The sequence below is a fragment of the Carassius gibelio genome, chromosome A4 (assembly GCF_023724105.1).
Source record: "Carassius gibelio isolate Cgi1373 ecotype wild population from Czech Republic chromosome A4, carGib1.2-hapl.c, whole genome shotgun sequence".
Taxonomy (NCBI): domain Eukaryota; kingdom Metazoa; phylum Chordata; class Actinopteri; order Cypriniformes; family Cyprinidae; genus Carassius; species Carassius gibelio.
The window spans coordinates 30,607,932-30,628,698 of NC_068374.1; the positions used below are offsets into that span (position 1 = coordinate 30,607,932).

At 36.2% G+C, this 20,767-nt stretch overlaps 1 protein-coding gene across 8 annotated transcripts in view; it reads right to left on the reverse strand.

Moving 5' to 3' along the window:
* The window catches only part of LOC127976648 (myotubularin-related protein 5), a 50,504-nt gene that overhangs the window by 15,526 nt on the left and 14,211 nt on the right, over positions 1-20,767 (reverse strand). For 2 of the 8 annotated variants that reach the window (XM_052581236.1, XM_052581258.1), the window contains exons 2-18: positions 15,065-15,150; positions 14,807-14,944; positions 14,439-14,564; positions 13,467-13,577; positions 12,430-12,483; positions 9,907-9,936; positions 7,971-8,076; positions 7,634-7,766; positions 6,448-6,556; positions 5,389-5,502; positions 2,344-2,421; positions 2,145-2,258; positions 1,946-2,074; positions 1,728-1,826; positions 706-910; positions 466-578; positions 195-344 (exon numbers count right to left, since the gene is read on the reverse strand). In XM_052581236.1, coding sequence (XP_052437196.1) covers positions 195-344; positions 466-578; positions 706-910; positions 1,728-1,826; positions 1,946-2,074; positions 2,145-2,258; positions 2,344-2,421; positions 5,389-5,502; positions 6,448-6,556; positions 7,634-7,766; positions 7,971-8,076; positions 9,907-9,936; positions 12,430-12,483; positions 13,467-13,577; positions 14,439-14,564; positions 14,807-14,944; positions 15,065-15,150 — 1,895 coding nt within the window. The remainder of the gene's footprint in view (positions 1-194; positions 345-465; positions 579-705; positions 911-1,727; positions 1,827-1,945; positions 2,075-2,144; positions 2,259-2,343; positions 2,422-5,388; positions 5,503-6,447; positions 6,557-7,633; positions 7,767-7,970; positions 8,077-9,906; positions 9,937-12,429; positions 12,484-13,466; positions 13,578-14,438; positions 14,565-14,806; positions 14,945-15,064; positions 15,151-20,767) is intronic. The other 6 variants (XM_052581251.1, XM_052581284.1, XM_052581243.1 and 3 more) reach the window with 3 other exon arrangements.

A 20,767-nucleotide genomic window follows, 5' to 3' on the forward strand; every position in this document is an offset into this window, starting at 1 on the left:
GAAGATAAAAATAGAAGCGGATTACAAACATAAACATCAAAACATTTGAATAAGACAATTTATGGAGGTGAATGATAACATGATCAACAACAATCATAAACTAAACCAAAACATCGTTTTTTCCACTTCCTTATTGCAGCACTACAATCCGAGAAACACTGGTAAACACTCTGTATCTGATTCCTGTGTTTTACCTGCAGGGTGCAGTTCATCATGCGGACGATGTAGTCAAACTGTTGGGTGTCTAGAACCGCCCTGTTCTGCAGCACATGCAGGTTCAGCTCCTGGGTCAGACAGACCCGTGCCGCCCGACCTTTCAGAGCCCGTAACACTGCCGGCATTAACTGCAGACACACACAAGTTAACACACACTCATATACACCAAAACAGACTCATTCAAGCAGAAACAGACACCTAAAATCTGGGTTATGTTTAAGAGAAAAGTATAGGATAAGAGGTTCGAACCTTCTTGGCTTCCAGCATCTTGTTGTCAAATATATATGTGATGCAGTTCCTGACCACCTCTAACCTCCTGGCACTGTTGGCCAGCACATTCCCGTTTCTGTCCACTATGTCAGCTAGAAGCCAGACAGATCAAAACATGAAGATAAGCACAAATTACTTAGTTGGAGTATGGGAGTTTTATATGAATGTTATATTTGAGCACTGGAGGTGATGTTTGCTACATCAGATTTGCAATCTCACCCAGTGGAGGTCCGGATGGGACCATGCTCTTCAGTTCGGCTTTGACCACAGGTGGCGCTGTTTTGAGTTTTGCCGTCGCGTGGTCTATAAAGAGCTGCACGGAGACCTCGTCTAGATGCGGGAAAGGGGTCTGTGGGAAGCGGGGCTTTGCGTGTTCAGCTGTTCTCTGAACTCTGTGCATGCTTACTGCCGGGTATGGGTTTTCCTGTGGACAAAAAAAAAAGATTTGTGTTTAGAGACAATGGTTACAATCACAATGTGAAATCTGGATGCACATATTCACATACATTTTCTTGTATCATAATACAAGAAAACTATAATGTGCTATAATATAATTTAATAAATGCATTCGTAATTTTTAAATAATATCGCTAAATATCAAATAAGTTTTAAGCAAAACATTCCAATAAAAAAAATAAAAAAAAATCATTGCAAATGTTTGGAAATTTTTATTTTGCGATTCCAAGAATAACAGTACAGGAATATTCCAAACAAAAATGATAATTTGGTCAATATTTACTCATCCACGTGTGGTTCAAAACCTGTTTGACTATTTTTTTCTGCAGAAAATAATAGTAGATAATCTGAAGAATGTTGATTGGTTTCAATTCCAGTTGACTTCTGTTGTATTTCTAGCCAATGGGAAGTGCAACTGTTTGGTTACCAAAACTCTTCAAAATATTGTATTTTTTTGTTTCACAGAAGCAAGCAAGCCATACATGTTTGGAACAACATGAGTAAACGATGAACCATTTCTATTTTGGGGTGAACTATCCCTTTAAGTGAGAGTTAGACAACAGAACAACAACAAAAAAAAGATTAATAACCTAAATTGTACCGATTCATAGCACTGATATCACTTTTTTTAGTTAAAAATAAAAGTACGCGTCAAAATAACAATACAAAAATGCCAGGATCTGCACTTTTTATTTTAAATACCCCTTTTTAGCTTAAATTTTGATTTTAATGATGTGACAACATATCGTGTGAAACAGCAGACATGACACATGAATTAAACCTACATTTTTGAAAAGGTGATCTGCCAGCTCTTTAATATGCTTCATCACTTTATGAGGATCTCCTGTCTCCTGTCGAATGCGCTCCACCTGATTGGCTATGAGCTACGATGAACGGAAATAAGAGAGATAAGTCCAGAAAGCTTGAAAAACACAAAGAAGAAAACATCCTTCTAACTGTTCTACTGGCTGTCAGCTATATCCATCCCACACTGGTGACTTACATCATCAAACAGGTCTGTGGCTCGGTATGGAGGACCCCGCTCAGACACGAACCCAGCAAATGCCATGCCGTCCAGCACCTTCATCAGGAAGTCATCCTCAGTTAGTGCTCTCTGCCCCAAAAATGCAGCCTTGAGAGAAAACAACAAGCTTTAGAAGTCTGTTTATGTGCATTTGTGTCTGAAATTGTTACCTTAGTACCTTATGGAAGCATATGGCGGGCTCAGGGTGGATTCGGATTATATGGAGACACCATCGATATCCCTGAAGGAGATGTGCGAAGAGCCACAGGAAGACGGCGCGAATCTCCTTGTCCTGCGGCATGCACAAAACAACCACACTCACGTAAAACAAATGTCACGTCCAACAGGGTCATTTACAAATTTACAAAGAATTTTACCTGAATTTTAAGTGTGGATGGTTGAATGGAAGGTGGAGGAAAAGCATGATCAGCCACCTCCAGCTCTGGATCAAGAACCTTCATCACAAAACATACATACATATTAAGATTACAGTACATGATCGCTCTAGTCACTGATGCAGACAAATGTTCTTTTCCAGGAAAATTAAGTAAAAATTAAATATAAGATTTTTTTACCCAAGTAAAAAATTATATAAATAATTGGGAAATCAAATATTTGCTCTGACATCAATTCCTTGCAAAATCATTCAACACATCAAAAATGAATTTCGGTCATATTTGGCTTCCGATACGATTAGCAAGTCAGAAATATTTTCAAAGACAAGCTATTTTGTTATGTGCTTGAACATTTTTGTTTGCTTGCTTAATATTTCTATTTAGCTTAAATGTATTTCTTATTTCAATTTTAGCAACTTTAGCGACCAAGGCAAGTTTTTTAATTTAATATTTAAATTCTATTTTATTTCAGCTTACGGTAATTTCAACGAACAAAAACAAACAATTGAATAGTTTTAGTTTAAATTCCTTTGGTTAACAATAACTGTCTGGATGAAGTGGATTTTCATATTTTGAACACAATATATACCCAATAAATGTTTATACTTCTATTATAATTGAAAATGATTGTTATAGTCCAATATTGAATTCCGTAATGAATGCACTGAATTTCCATTGGTGCATTACACATTTTTACACCCCAACTAACAATGGCATCATCAAAAAAACTCAAGTCATAAAGCAGTTTAATGTGAGCCACATCACTTTAAAACACAATGTTCATTGTGTCCGTGAAATGACAAAGCAATAAATCACCTATCTTTCTTGTCAAGCCACAAAAACCACCGTTACTTTCTTGGTTTGTATTTAAACATTAAATATGTTCCAACTGTCACTTCATGCACTAAACTGCTTTCAGTGACAGCTGAAGACTCAGTCTCCAATTCCCCCAGACAAAAATCTGAATCTGGCTCGTCTATGCACACGAGCGCTTTTGTAATTACAGAAAGCTGCTGTCCGGAGCTGGAGCTAATAACACAACTCACTTAGCTAATTGAAAAAGGTTCAGGATTAGACAAGGACATAAACTAAAGATGGCAGTTGCCTATGCAACTATCGGAAGCATCTTTAACCTTCGGATAAAGAACACTGAGAAAAGAGAAAATGAAGAAACGCTGCCTTTTCCAGGCAATTAAACTGATTAAATGGGTTTATTACTGAGGCACAGCCATTTGTTTTCTCAGCAATGATTCTCATCTCTCTCCCTGAGGGGCCGCGGTTATGTGAGCCCTGCTTGCTCAAACACGCATATGTAATCTCAACCACTGCCACTTCTGCCGGGATGGTCTGTCTGCCTTGGTGCCACAGACGCTCATGTCAGAGAGACAGAGTGTCTGTGGGACTCTGGGCTTGTTTCCAGGGGGGTGCAAAATGTGAATGCCACACAGATTGACCTTTCTGTGCCGATTTAGATCTAATCTAAACAAACACACAGACAACCAGACACTTCAAGGTATGAGCACAGAACGGAAATCCCTGTCCACTGTCATTTTCCTGTAAAGAGAAAAACCACTTCCTTGCAGAAAAGGTCTAGGCATGAAAGTGACTGATACGTCATACTGTAAATGTAAAGGGAAGTTTGCAAATTGGTAACATTAACTTGGAATAAATATCACAATCCTACTCGGAATTGTTTATCTGTCAAAGCCTGAATAAAAGTGTGTTGAAGGGGAAAAATTACATTGTGAATCAGCTGATAAGTCAAATAAAGTAACATTAAAAAGGTACTGATTAACCATACACAAATGCATTTTTTTTCCCTGTTTGACACTGCAAAGCCGCTTTGACACAATCAGTATTGTATAAAGTGCTATTCAAATAAAGGTGACCTGCCTTGACTTACCAGTCGAAATTACAATATATATATATATATATATATATATATATATATATATATATATATATATATATATATATATATATATATATATATATTTTTTTTTTTTTTTTTTTTTTTATACAGATATCACTTGCAGTTTTTTTATACTGCCAAAAGTTGTAATAATAGGCATTTATGCTAACAATTACACCTACTAGACAGAATTTAGAAGAATCAATAAATTACAAAAACATTTAATAAATAATAATAATAATCTGATTCTAATAAGGGATATATTTGTACCCTATCAGTTTTTCAGTCTGTATAAAATATTTATTAATTTGTTTATATATATATATATATATATATATATATATATATATATATATATATATATATATATATATTTTTTTTTTTTTTTTATAGATTGTTATCATTTATTTTTATTTTTTGGTTGGTGTTGTAATTGTTGTTGTACTGAATTTTTAAATACAAGTTTACAGATTTCTTATCTGTATATTAAATAAATAATAATACATTATATAATTTAACACATTTTTCAAAAATGATTAAATCTTCACTGATATCAGCTGATAGCCAGTGTGGCATCACTACACAAACACTTTATCATGCTATTCCTGGTTGGGCCAATCGGTAACAATTCCCTTTAAACATCATAGTATTGGATAAAGAAATGAGTAGTGAAGTGTTTTATGGTTTCTCAACAAAGATTCTCAAGTTCTTTTTTTCTTGTGCACTAAAACAATATAAAATATTACCCTATAATTTCAACTACTTAAAACCACTATCAGCACTATACAAGCTGTCGGTAAAAATCACTATCAGCACTATAATCTTACTCACGGTACAATGAGTGTAACTTTAACAAGGAAGTACGCACGGTTGAGTAATGTGTGCCGAGAATCATTTAATTACTGCTGGCAAAAAACCTCATTATGACAAATATTTATTTCATGTTTATAGCCCCAATCCATCCATTAAACCTGCAACACTTCCTCGGTCTGTGCTGAGGTTTGTCAAACTGTCTTTAAAAATGTAATTATCAACCATGACATCTTCATCTTCATGCCAGTTATTACACAACCCAAGACTGGCATACACCTGAACCTAACGGTAAAATGGGCTACCATGGAGATGACGGTCTGTGTGTGATGAAGAAGCGGCTCGGGCAGAGGGGATATGTGGACACACTCCGGGATGGTGACCGTCCCCCCGTCCAGGTCTGCAATGATTACGTCCAGCTGTGAATAAACACAGGCACATGGGTAAATACGGACCCACATATTGTTCTATATTGGCAAATGCAGAAATATGCATAACATCAACTCATATTTCAAAAACAGGAAACCGAGAGACTCTTTTAGTCAAGACCGAACTGGTTGACTCTGATGCGCATCAGATGCGCTTCAACCTTTTCTGATAAAAAAAAAAAAAACGATTCACGTATGAGACCTACTGTTCTTTGTAAGTGTCTTTTGTTTAAAATTCTGACTAAAGGAGTGCTGGGGGTCCAAACGAGGCGACCTCAGGTCAAGAATCATTCCCTGGTATCCCTGTATCATCTGAACTCAAGTCCTCGCATGTAAATGTTCCAGGATGTTCGACTAACCAAGCTAACCAAGATAATAACATTTTTTTTTCATAATAAAAGCTTATTATTACAGCATTTGGCAGCACAAAAAACAGCAGGTGATATTTGTTCACCAAGATAAACATCAGAAAAATTGCTCAGGAATTTCCCATTAAAAAAGATCTGATCAATGCAAGACAGAAACTGAAAGAAAATCTGGTAAATCACATGACCTTTGATACAAATCTATGATAATTAAGCGTTTATGTTAAATAAACTGTTTGGCCACGAACCCAAAATAAAACGTGTCAGAGGTCTGATGCTAAATCCAGATAACATAACACAACCAAACATATAATCAGGCAGAATAGCTAAATTAACAAAAACTAGTTGAGATGCACCGAGATCAAGCAAATCAGGTGTATGAGGACACATCTGTTCTAGCATCTGATCCCGTGTTGTGCATTGCATGGAGCGCTGTATTTGGATACACTTGTTTCTGCTTGCACCATATGCCTCATATCTGATCAAACCTTATCTCAAAAGTCTCAAAGGCCTGACGCGTGCTGCATTATGTTCTCCTGCTCACGGCATGTAATAAGAAAAGACATCTCACCAGCTCCTGGGTCTCCGAGCGGAAGTGTGAGTTGACTCCTATGATGAAGGGCGTCGGAGTGCTGAGCACCTCCAGCAGTTTTCCCGGTAAGATGGGAACATATGTAAAACTGGAGAGAGGGCAAATAAAGACATGGAGGAGGTTGAGATGATGATAAAATTAGGAGGAATGGAAACAATAAATAGAAAAACAGGACAGGACGATCTCACCAGAAAATATGTTTTTTAACAAGAAATAATAAAGGGGTTGTAATAAGTCTTGTTTTTAATTGGTGTCATTTTTTCATTCTAATGCTTTTATATTTTGCTTTTTTATTTTAAAAGTAGACAACAATATGCAAAAATACACAACATTAAACAACAATTATTATTATTATTACTTTAGCGATGGAAAATGAAATGACTATTTTATAATTATAAATTATAATATATTATAATAATAATTAGTAGTAGAAGTAGTAATAGCGATGAAAAAAATCTACATCATTAATAATAATTATTGCTATCATTAAAAGATCATTTTATAATAAATGACGCTACTAATAATTATTATAATACTTAATAATATTAATAACAGTTAAAAATAATAATAAAATAATTTTGTCGTTGTTGCTGCTGTAGTTCTTAATAGTAATAATAATCATTAGATTTTTTATAAGAAACAACAACAATAATATTAAGTTGCTGATATCATTATTATTATTATTATTATTATTATTGTTATTAAATGATCATATATTATAATAGTTATTAGCAATAGTAGTAGTAGATTAACAATGAAAAATAATAAAATTAATAATCAGTATCATTCATAATAATAATTATCAATAATAATAATAATAATAATAATAGTAACAACAACAACTAATTTTATAATAAAACATGGTACTACTAATTATTATGTGTAATAATATTAACAAAAATGAAACTGAACTAATGTTGTTATTAATAATAGTAATAATAATATCACTTATTACATTATGTTGCTGTTGTTATTTTTTTTATTATTATTGTTACATTTGTATTATTCAATTGTTAATTGTTATTAATTATTATAAAGTCAACCAGGAGTGAACATTTCACCTTTTATTTCAATTTATTAAAAAGAAAAATTAAAAACCAACTATGCAGGAAACACAAGCAATCATTACAATCAAATTCGGTGCCAATAAATGATCCCTCTTCACCTGTACTTGAGTGGGAACATGATGGCCAGCAGAGCTCTGCAGGCGTCTGTTAGACGCTGGTAACTGCTGGAGAGGAACAGGATCTTGTGCTCAGTCAAAGCAGCGCAAAACAGACAGAGAACATTCACGATTCCTACAAACAGATAGTGAGAGAGAGAGAGAGAGAGAGAGAGAGGTCAGCTTAGCCTAAAAATATCAGCCCCACTTCCTCTGTTATTTATTTAACAACACGAGGTGGAGATTACACCGACCACATCTGACACTTGACACCAACTGTTGCTGTTTTAATGAAGCTGATTTGCTGTTTTGCACCTAAGCCTGCTGCTGATTGGCTTACCAAGCTGTCTGAAAAGCTGGGCCACGCTGCAGCCGCTCACAGGCAGGGAGTCGTTTATGGGTGTCTGGATAACTTGTCTGTCGCCCGCGCCGAGCGTTATTGTCCTCTGTAGAGACAGAAAGAAGAGTGAGAATAGAAAGATACAGATAAAGGGGAAGGGGAAGAAAGGTTGAGAGATGATAAGAGAAAATGACTCCATCCAACACCACGGCATTATGGGACAAATTAATGTGTGCGTGGCAGGTTGGTCATGTGGTGAGCTGAAGGAGGTTATTCAGAAGAAAAAAAGGAAATCTAAGCCTTTTTTGAAAGTAACAGAAGAAATATTGATGAACATTTGCTGTTAAGATCATCAGAAAGGAACTCAGAATCACAAAATATAACTTTCCAGTACTATGAGGTGATTAATAAAATGTTTTGCATTAGAAATATAAGGCACTCTCATACAAAAATTGAATAATAATTGCAAATGCCATGACATTGTCAAACATTAGCTGGGAATAAAAAGACAGTAAACATTCATTAAGACAGCAGGCAATCGGCGAAGGGAAGTCATTTATGTTATACAGTTATAATTAGTCCAGAATCTTCCACGCAACCAAACATATACTGTTGTTTATGCCCATTTTAGGACCGTTAATTCAGGCAGAGGTGAGGTCAGTAAGTGTCAAGAAACCAGGCCTTATAGAGTAAAAGTCACATCAGTACAGGAAGTAAAGAGGTTGATGTTGAACGACAGCAGGGTGTGATGTCATCACTTCAAACAGCCACAGCGCACAAGAGTTTAACAGCCTTGCATTGGAGCGCGTGCATTTTATAGACCGTCCTAAAATGCTTGCTGTGATGAAACCTCATGACAGGCCCAATCCAAAGTGAGAATGTATGGAAATGCACAGAAGCGTCATTTGCAATCAAGCATTAATGATGATTAAGAGAACTGCAATTACTGTGCACTTTATATTCCCTTCTTAAATGAATATAAAAATGCCATGCAATGCGCATTTTTATCCTTCTTTACGGTGTGTCAGTGTATGAAGAACAACATTTTGCAATATATAATATAATATAATATATCCAAATATATATACATATACACACATATATATGTATATATAATGGTTTCAAAATGTTCTGAATTTATATTTATATATATTTATGTTTAAATATATATTTTTGTTTTAAACATTTTAATGTTAATGTGCACATTTGTTAAATGTTATTTTAAATGGGCAAATGTTTTAAACAAAAATATATTTACAAATATTACAAACTTAAAAACTAAAATACAATAATATATTTTTAGGTATTTCTTTTAAATTTATATATTATTCCTATTTTTTTAAATCCTATTTTACATAATATTTTTTTTCTTCTAAAATGTTTTAATTAAAAATAAATTAATATATTTATTTATTCATTCATTTGACCTAATCAAAGGACTCATTTTCCTTAATGTACAGGTGTTAAAACAAAAAAAATTCAAAGGGGACAAAAAATACATTAAATCAGCCTCCTTAGTCTACCATCCTGGGCTGCATTTCCCAAAAGCATCGCAAGTCTAGTTAATCACTGAAGCTTAAAAGCCATTGGCATCCACAGTCTTTACTATCAACTTAAAGCTTACAATGCTTCTGGCAAAACACAGCTCCGATGCTTTGCTAATAACTGTACATGTTAGTATGGTGTCCATCAGGGCCTCCACAGCCTTGATCTTGAGCTAGTGCAGGAAACTGTAGCACATGCCTTTAATAGACACAGTAACATGAGAGGAGTGATGCTGGAAACATCCAAACACATATTGGATTAATTCTGATCATAATTGATGTGATCTAATTGATTCCCCTGATGCTGAGTTTGTCTTTTGGTGGAGCAAGACAAAGGTGTTAGCAAGACTGACAGTGAGAGAAAGAGCTGAACGAAATCAAACAGGGCGTACCGAGCTCTCCTCTCTGTCGTCCTGGCCCGGCTAGATTAGCACATACAGCAACACAAAACACAAACCATTAGACACACCAAAATTGAGACATTACAAAAAAAGAGAGCAAAAAACACCAGAAAGCAAACAAGGAAACACATGACAAGATGCAAAATGATATGATGGTTGTGATGATAAAACAGCTGTGAGGGCAAAGGGTCAGAGGAATATGATAATATGGCTGTCTTATGAACAGGCAAGACCCTTACTGTAACTGAAAGTGAGGCATGGGAATTTTTGACTTGCATAACAGATTAGATATTACACTGATGACTTCTGGTATGGCCGTTCGATATGGATTATCTTGCAACTGGGAAAATAAACAGATGTGTTTTTCTTGGCAGTGCAGTCATGGGTCAGGGACAATAAAACAATGCCCTTCAGGAAGTCCAAAATAACAAAGACTCTATGGATTCTCAGCACCGATACAGAAAAAAAGAAATTATGATTCTCCCCATTATGCAAATAGATTTCAGACCAAGCCACACCTCTACTGGCTGACTGAGTGAGACTTTTATTAAATCTAGGCATGTTTCAGATTTAACACTCTTTAGCACTCTGTCAGGGAATCTGCATATTTAAGGCAAAGAAAGACTTTTAAATGTAAACTGAAGAGCTATTAAGCACTAAATAAATAAATAATACCATAAGCCAGTGGTTTTCAACCGGTGGTATTGCAGGTGGGCCGCCAATTATTTTCTGTTAATTTCCAGTCCATTCTAGGGCTGTGCGATTAAAAGAAATCATCATAAAATCGCGATTTGAGCGTGCACGATTTCTAAATCACTTTATAGCACGATTTTCCGCAGCCTTGACCTCCCGTAGTATGCTATCCGATCCAATCAAAATGCATTGCGCCTAGCGCGAGAACAGAACAGACTGGGCATGTGCCTAACTCCAGGTTCACACACTCTGTCTGTGATGCGCCTTTTTTCCGAGCCTATGTTAACGGATCAGAACGTTCACACTGCACGCGGTAAAAGGCTAGAAATAAAAACGTGCGAAAATAATATCTAACACATGAGCATAGAGAGAATTGTGAGTGCACAGGACGCAGTTTAAGTGAGAGGAGACATGTTTTAAGTGCGCACACTCTCTCCGCGCAGAGCAGCGTGTATCTGAGAAAGCACGTCTGGTTTTGTGACAGAGCAAAGGAAATCTGTGTGCGAACAGAGAGATTCGCACTCATGCATTATTTTAATGTGCTTTCGCATTATATTCCCTGTACACGGGATTTATTTTAAGGTCTATACATTTTCTTACATCTTTACTATAGTGATAATTTTGACTTATGTCTGTTCTAGAGACGGTACAACTTTTTGATAAAGCTATAATTGGTTTTCTTTTGGAAATATCTTTCAAATTAATCCTGAATGCATTTATGACTATAAAAGCATATCGGTGTGTCACAATCGCAAAACTGATTAAAGAAATCACGATAGGTTTTTTTTGTCCATATCGCACAGCCCTAGTTCATTCAATAAATACAGTTAACAATGTAGCTTCTGAGTACTAAGTTATTAACCCAACAATAGCGGGGTCAGTTAATTTTTTTGAAGTGGGCCGCGCAAACATATGTGTTTGGTTGTGTGGGCCGCGAGTTGAAAAAGGTTGGGAACCACTGCCATAAGCATTAACAGGAATATAATAATAATTTCATATTAAGTATTTTAAAACCAATTTTAAAGCCCAAACTAGTGTGAGTAATGAATGGTTATTAGGGCTAAAATTATTAATATTATAAATAAAAAGTCACCTTTTTTTCCCCAAGACTTGCAATGATGTTTGAGATCATTATATTGCTAAATAGGTCATGTTTTTTTACCGAACCATAATATGGCCTTAATTATTGCAAGCAGACTATGATATAAATCTTTAAATCAATAAATAAAATACAGTTAAAATATTTGTATATAATATATACATATATATGTATACATATATATGTATACAAATAGTAGAATGAGAATATAATAATCATTTAATAGGTCACAACCAACCTAATTTTCAAATTGAAAGCAATAATATATGTCACACACAAAACACTCCCTTTCCAATTCACAGAAGATAAGCAAAACAATCAAGACACACACTGCAGTGTGCTTAAACGCCATCTGCCACCGTCCCAGCCCATATGTTCAGTCCACGCCAACCAGACCCAGGACACAAACACCAGCCCCATAAGCCTCTGTGTGTAAGTGTGTGTACACTTAAGTTTTCATTTGTGCACTGTCCCATAAAATAATCAATAAGCAGACGAAAAAACTGCCACCAAACAAAATCAGTTTGATGTATTTCAGGTGCAACTGATTGAAGCCAAAGAATCAGACAGAAATACGGCGCACTGTTGATTCTCATGAGCAGCAGTGATTTCAAATGACTGAGAAATGCAAAGCATAGATCGACTGATTTATTGACTGATTGATTGTCAGGCAGAATCACAAATGGGTTGATTGGTTGAAGCTGCTCAAAGGTAAATGTTACCTGGAAACAACCCAGCAGCCAGTCAGTTAAACTACAAAGAGGGGGGTCATTTATCTGGAACACAAGGGAGTCAGGTTTACACTTCAGGGGAGGGAATCATTTGGTTGTAACACAAAAACTGCACGTCAACTTGAGATTATGAGAAGATATGAGCATGTTAAACAGAAACCAATCATACTTAAAGCGCTGGTTCACTCAAAAATGAAACTCATTTTATTTCCCCGAAAGCTTGGTTCCATGGAACACAAAAGAGAAACTGCCCACTTTTTTTAATAATAAAACTTAATAAAACTTAGCTCCAAAAAAAGAATGGTTTTCAGAGAATACATTTAAATTTAGCACCATCTAAGTCATCATATGACTTCAGAGCACTCAGAATACAGTGCATCCGTCATATACTCCACTTTTATGGTTTTATTTTTTGAGTCCTTTTTTATTTTTTCAACGTTAATTTAAATAAAATACAATATAAAAAATATTTCAGCTAGCTGCCAAGGCAACAGTTATCATTTTCATTTAGGCTACATTCACACTGTCAGTTTTTGGGATTGAAAACCACATTTGCTTACATAAGCGAGTTTTGAAATGTCATGTTCACACTGCAACTTACAGTAGCTTCTCGGAAACTGTCTGTGTGAACGTGCAACGGGAGTCGAGCCTGTATTCCCTACCAGTTACAATAGCAACAATGACAAAAAGTAAAATCAAAGATGGTGACGTCCATAAAATTGAAAGTCTTATCACTTTCTGACAAGACAAGAGTCCAATCGAGACGCAAGTCCATCCGTGAAATCTTTATTAAATGACAGCAGCTTTTATATTTGGGTGGAGAGTGGAGCATTTGAGTCGCGCACAGAACACAAAACTGAGAGGAGCGCTTCCAGTGGAGACTGGATCTAAAAACTTCCAGATGACATAAAAACTCTTTTCTCCATCACTGTAAGTTACTACAAAAAACACTGATTTATCCATAGGTAATGAAGGTCTGTGTTGAAATAAAAATAATAACAACATGGTAGACTGTGTGCATTTCCCACCTGAGAGCCTCCAGCTAAAGGAATGACGCAGGTGAGAAGGTTTCCAATCACCGTTTCCATAGGAACGGTGAGGCCATCCACATGAACGGTATAGATGAGACTCAAGCAGTTCTGCAGAGTAAAGAGACACAAGATTGAGTTTAAATACAGGAAAATCTACAAACCGATTCCAAAAAAGTTGGGACACTGTAGAAATTGTTAGTAAGAAAGGAATGGAATAATTTACAAATCTCATACAATTTTATTTTATTCACAATAGAATATAGATAACATATCAAATGTTGAAAGTGAGACATTTTGAAATGTTAAGCCAAATATTGGCTTATTTTGGATTTCATGAGAGCTACACATTCCAAGTAGCAATAAGAGGCCGGAAAAGTAAAATGTGCATATGAGGAACAGCAGGAGGACCAATTTGCAACTTATTAGGTCAATTGGCAACATGATTGGGTGTAAAAAGAGCCTCTCAGAGTGGCAGTGTCTCTCAGAAGTCAAGATGGGCAGAGGATCACCAATTCCCTGATGCCGTGTCCCAACTTTTTGAGATGTGTTGATGCCATGAATTTTAAAATTGACTTACTTTTTCCTTCAAATTATACATTTTCTCAGTTTAAACATTTGATATGTCATCTATGTTGTATTCTGAATAAAATAGTGAAATTTTAAACTTCCACATCATTGCATTCGGTTTTTATTCTCAATTTGTACAGTGTCCCAACTTTTTTGGAAATGGGTTGTAATAACATCAAACCTTTATTGCCATTTTTTACTTTTAATAGATTGAAACAGGACAGGAAATGATCAGAATCAGAATGACAAACCACAGGCTGTTTATATTTTTGGGAAGATTATATGAAAATCTTATATATTCGGCCTTGAAAAGATCAGAAAAAATAGAAGCCTTAAAACATTACTATTGAGCCCTGACTTGTTTAAGATTCTGTCGCCTGCAACTTTGTGTGTCTCTCTTACCCTAAAGACCTCTGTGTGGTCCAAGCGGGACACGAGGACCAGGCTTTTAGGAGCGTACATTTGAGCGGGCTGGAGCACGTCTGGACTCTCATCTTCATCAGCCTCACTGGGCTCTCCTTTCTGGAGCTGAACACACACAACAAATAAAACACCCTAGAATTACTACACTTCAAATCACTTAAACACTAGACGGCCAATCTACAAAGAAAGCGATTCCTCAACCACCATAATAAGTCGCTTTGGATAAAAGCGTCAGCTAAATGAATAAATGTAAATGTAAATGTAAATTTTAACACAGCACTAAATCACGCCAACCATTAGCACCGTTGTATCCTCTTGTCTAATTTCTGCACATGCTCGGCACAAACCTGCGGGTTCTCCACGCACTCCCAGAAGGTGAAGCAGGCGCAGTAATGCCTCTCGGAGTTGATGTCTGTGAGAACGGACACAAAGAAAGAGGGAGGCTTTCTCTCTGGATCCAGCTGCCATCCACTAGGCTGACAGAACTGAAAGAGACGCCGCAAGATTAATCAGATCCTATGAAAACACTGCCAGAATCATTCAGTTTTGTTGGATAAATCTGTAAATTCTGGGATATCCTCTGTGTTTGTTTGTGATGGGCTTACCAGCTCAAGGCCTTGAGGAAAGGGGTTATCTTCCCAGTCCTTCTCTGGGAAACGCTGGAGAATCTGGCCTTGACCCTCACTACCTCCTACACATAGAAAAAAAAAACAGAAACAAAAGGATAAATGGACTAAAAGCAGCTCATGTAAAGCTTTGCAAATCTGACATGAGTACTTCCTGACCTTTGTATTTTAGGCTTTATTTTAGGCATTGTTAATTAGTCATTTCAAAATTACATTTAATTCCTAAATGTCTCTGTTTGTTTTGTGCATGATTCATCGAAGCACAATATTCTGGGTAGAAAAAGCTCTGTTTTCAAAACCTTACATTAAAATGCATTTGAAATTACTTAAAACTTCAAAAAGAAAAGAAAAGAAAATATGATAAAGCAAACAAAACAAACCAACAAAAAAGAAAACGAAAAAGAAACAAACAAATTAAAAATAGAAAATAAAACAAAACAAACAACAAAACATTTCCGTTTGAAGCTATATGAAGTAACAAAAATAAAAATAACATAAGATAAAGCACAAAATTATATAAAAAAGATAAAGCAAACAAAACAAAAAAGAAGAAATAAAGAAAAAAAACACACCACCATACAAATAGTATAAGAAAAAACAATATATTATAGAAAATTAATATGACAAAATAAAAACTAAACAAAATGTTTTAGCGTTTTGAAGTATAAAGCAGGTTAATACAGTGTAAGTGAGAGTTGAGAATGTCACAACAGGAGAGGAGAAAAAGAACAGCACCTGCCTAGGCTTCATTAGGCAAACAAAACCATGACTGGGACGTCTCCCAAGACCTGACGCACAAATCGGGAAAGGCGCACACAAATTAAATAATCTTGCAGGGCTGGATGCTCTATTATACAGCTCTGACAGCACTCCAAAGACCATCATTCAGGAATTCTGCCTCTCTGAACATCTTATCAGATAATGTGCACAACCGCATACACACGCACGTACACACACACACAAACGATTGACTGAGCTGAACACAAGGATGGTTTGTGTCAGTTAGAGTGCTCTTATTGCACAGAGGAATCATGGGATTTGAGCCTGAGTTCGTTTAGATAGCTGTCCCACTTCACCCAGAATAAATGAGTTAGTGTCCAGTCCCTGTGCTGACGGCACGATGACCAGCAGGAAAAGACTTTAGGTGTCAAACCAAAGCCTTATCCAAGAAAAGCCCTCTTTTTGAGTAAAGGACAAAGGTCAAAGTTTAAAAATGCACACTTTTTTTTAAGCTTAGGTCATGGCTCACTTATCTGAAAAAATTTCTGAAAAACTTGAACTAAACACAGAATTTCCCATTCTTTGACCCAAATTTTCAATTTGCATGAATTCTGTTAACATTTTAATTCCGTTCATTTCCCATGAAAGTGTGAAAAATTTAATCATAAAATAATATTTAAAAAAATAAAATAAAATTAACGTTACAAAATGAAATAAAACGTAAAATTATACTTTTCTCACACCTAAAAAATAGTTCAACAGTAATTATTATTATTTTTTTTATTATAATAATTTCTCAAACCTTCTTTTGGAAGATTATTTTTAACATTAATAATACTATTTATAATATAATACAAAATAAAATAATAATAATAAATCATTATTATCATTTCATAATAATTATTATTTTATTGTAATAACACTTTTAATTTAAATTAATTTTACGGTTTCATTTTATTTTATACAACCTAAATGTATCACTCTCAACTGTTCTGCAGCTGGAAATAAATAAATAAATAAATGTAAAAAAAGTCATTAGAATTTTAAAACTCACAAAATCAAGGACCAAAAAAAAAAATAAATAAAACACATTTTCAGACACTGGATTTCCCCTAACCACGCATATGTGCAAGTTTGCACGTATAAAAAGTCTGCTTACTATAGACAGTGGAGTGAGTGATGTGGTGCACATGGCTGAGGGGTTAAAATAAATGGAGGTGTGAACGGCCACACCTTCCTCCTTGCATGGGCTCATGAAGAGTGTCATGTTTACTCTGGAGCAATCCAGGTGAGCCATAAATAAATTATGTTTTGTGGGAAATAAAATAAATGTTGGTACGTGCAGCTTGGGTGTCATCAAACAAGTCTGGATTTGGAATAAAACCTCTCCCTAAAAAAACCTACTAGCCACTGAAAGTTAGAAAACAAATATCAACAAAAACTCAAACACTGATGCAGATGACATCACGGGACAAGTGAACAGTAGTAATTTTATTCATATTAATAACATTATTAAAACAAATCCTACACATTCTGACCAATGAATTCCTTGCATTTTTCAATAAATTATAATTTTATTATCATTTTACAGAGAAAAAAAGGCAATTTCCAGCTAAAGAAATACTAAAACAGAATGCTGAAAACAGACCTTTAATTTTAACTTCCATTACTTTGTATTAATTTCAACTAACTTTACATGAAATTATGGGAAAATAATATATAAATATTGATCAAATAATAAAATAAAATAAATCATAGAAAAACATATAAAATAAAATGTAAAAAAAAAAAAAAATACCTGATTCAGGTTTTCCAAGAACATTCATTTATTTCCTCACAATCTAGACCAACTGGGTGGTAAAAGCTCTTTTTGGTAAAGTTTAAAAAGGAAAGACTCCAGGTGCAATTCCAGGTGCCTGCATTACAGGCAAAATAATACCTGGAGGAAATCTGGAGCCGGTCCAAAACACAGGCACCACAATAGATCCTATTCACAACACTGTACACTGCCAAAATTAGCCTGTTGTGGAAATGATCTTTGGAAGGCACCGGCCAGGAGTTCTTTGTCTCCAGAGAAAAAGATAAAGATTACGATGGCTGGTGCAGAAGAAATGTAACAACTTCAGGTAATATTCATATTCAGTTCTGGCAACGCTTCCACTCTACACTCAACCCCATTTAGTGAAACTGACACGTTATCACTGCAAAGTAAGAGCGTCAGGATTAGTTTCGTTTTCCCTTGCAAAAAAAAAAAAAAGAAGAAAAAAAATCAAGACAAGCAGCCAACAAATGAATCTGAGCCAGAATCCGCGTGCCAACATTAAACTGATTTCAGAGGCCTCCAACGTGTTGAGAAATCTAAAACTCGCTTTCGTTTCCACCCCTCCTACTTTTTCGCTATCTTAGAATGGGAGTGAAAATGACTAGATGAGTGAAGGAGAAAAAGAGACGTCCAAGCACAAACAGGCACAGTAGGGCTGTGCAAAAAAATCGAATGCGATTTTCATGCACATCTTATCAGTAAAGACGCTCCTGTAATTAGAAGTATATCTCCAGCACGTGCGTTAAGATCAGGGTTGCCAGGTTTTCACAACAAATCCTGCCCAGTTGCTTCTTAAAACTAGTTCAAAACTAGCCCAATCTCGTTTCCGGGAGGTTCCCCAATAAAAATTGCTTCCAGGGGTTAAAATATACATTTTTTGGAAGGGTTGCATTGGTAAAATTCGCATTTTAGGGGCTAAATATCACGGTATTGGTATTGGGGTTGCTTCAAACCGCGGACATGAAAAACAATCGCAGACTTGGCAACACTGGTTCAGGTGGAGCAGCAGTTACTACACAGCGCCGTAGTCTACCGACAGTTAACACAAAATCGTTTTCAAAATCGACAAAGAATCGCCTGCGATTTTAACATCAATTTTGTGTAGATTGTCAGTGAATTACGGCTCGGTGTAGTAAATGCCAACCAGTGTTGCCAAGTCTGTGGTTGTTTTTCATGTCCGCGGGTCGAAGCAACAATACCAATAACGTGATATTTAGCCCCTAAAATGCATTCGATTTTTTGCACAGCCCCTAAGGCACAGTGTTCTTCAAACACTGATTCACGAATGTGGATTCCAGCATTCCATGACATTCCGATTTCAGAACTCCAGTGGTCCCAGATAACAGCTAAGTCAGCAAACGAGGCTCTCCCAAGGGGAACACTGTGAAAGTTATCAACAAATACAACTTAAAAGACATTTAAAGCCAAAATGCAAAAATAGGAATGCTGCACGCAAGGCTTTGGACAAACCAGAGGAGAATTCCCACAAAACAAAAGGCTTGGATTCAAAACAAACGAGTTAAGGACAAACCCACAGCCAGTTGGGATTTTAAGAACCTTATAAAATCCAACAAAGAAAAACAGGGTCAGTGGGATTTTGTGGAGGCCACATAAACCGTGAAGGTTTCTCAAACCACCTGGTTTGCTGGACCAGAATACCAAAAACCAAGCACCTGAAATTTTGGCTCTTGAATGGGGTCGTACAGTACATGGACATGGGGAATGCGCTTGGATAATCCCACAAGACGGATCTGGATGAAACCTGGACAAGGCCTGCTTGTTCAGATAGAAGGCAATGCTCAGCTTTTAGTGAATCAAAAGCTAAATCTGCTTTGTCGTCTTTTATTTATCGCCACAGAAGAGCACCGTGAACTTATTACAAGAACAATCCCCCAAAGCAACCTGGGGTTAAGTGCCACACTCAGGGGCTATCAGGAATCTAACCAGCCCTGACCTTTTACCCCTGCACCACCTAGTTATTTAATGAGGCCTCCAAAGAACTTAAATAATCCACTAAAATCTGTTTATAGGTGAGAGTTCAAAGAAATGAACGGGTCTCTGAACTATGAAAATTGGCTCTTACACACAACTACAAAGCTCTCAAATCATATTTATGCAATTTGAATATGTACACATACACATTTTGCAAGTCGACATTGGTTACAAGACATGTTATTCGTCAAATGCCATAATTACCATCACATGCGTGTGTGTGTGTGTGTGTGTGTGTGTATAATGACAATAACCCAGAGTTTATCGCAGTGTGAAAAGCCCTATTCTGTGGTCTAGGGAGGAATAAAAATCATATGAGTTTTAATTTTATTTTTGTTTCAAACATTCATTTAACACACTGATATTCATAACCCATCAGTTCTGTTAAATGGAGTTAAGGTTTGACAAGGCCTCCCCTAAAACCCGAATGATCACATTTCAGCCACTTCTGCTTTACCTGGCTCTACTATGACTCAGTAGAATGTCTGGTTATTAATAGGAAATTTTTCTCTCTCCTTCATGCAGGATCTGAGAGAGAAACCACGAGACAGTCACAACACCCTGCTAGTCAGTCTGAAGCAGGTGAAGTGAAACCGAAGGTAGGTGACCGACTGCAGCAGTCACTTCGGGACAGAAATCACAAGATCCCATCAAAGCTCAATGAGGAAACTAATGCATGGATGCCAACAACGTGGCATTCATGCATTAATCACAGAGATGACGACTAAACTACGTGGTCAGGCCATGAGTAATACCGACTTCCTTAATATGCAGAAAATGCATTCTTAAGCAACTGCGCCTGTGCACCACAGGAATTCACTATCATGCTTGTGTAAGATACTGACATGCCACGTGGTTGCGACTGTCTGTTAGCGCATGTGGGTGGGGTGGCAAAAAAAACAAAACAAGTATGTTGGCTTGCAAAGAGAACAGATTGAATCGTATTATAAATTCTCAGTCGTTCAAGGAATGTGCCGTCGTAACCCGCCAATCTTTCACGAATTAACTACAGTCTAGTCTTAAAATTAGTTTCTTTAGAAGCTCGAAGTAGATTCTAGAGAAAAGCTTGGCAGGGTGTCAAAACCAGAAAACCGCAACCAGCTCCTATGGCCCGCGCCCCACATTGTCAAAACAGCTCGTCTCCATGG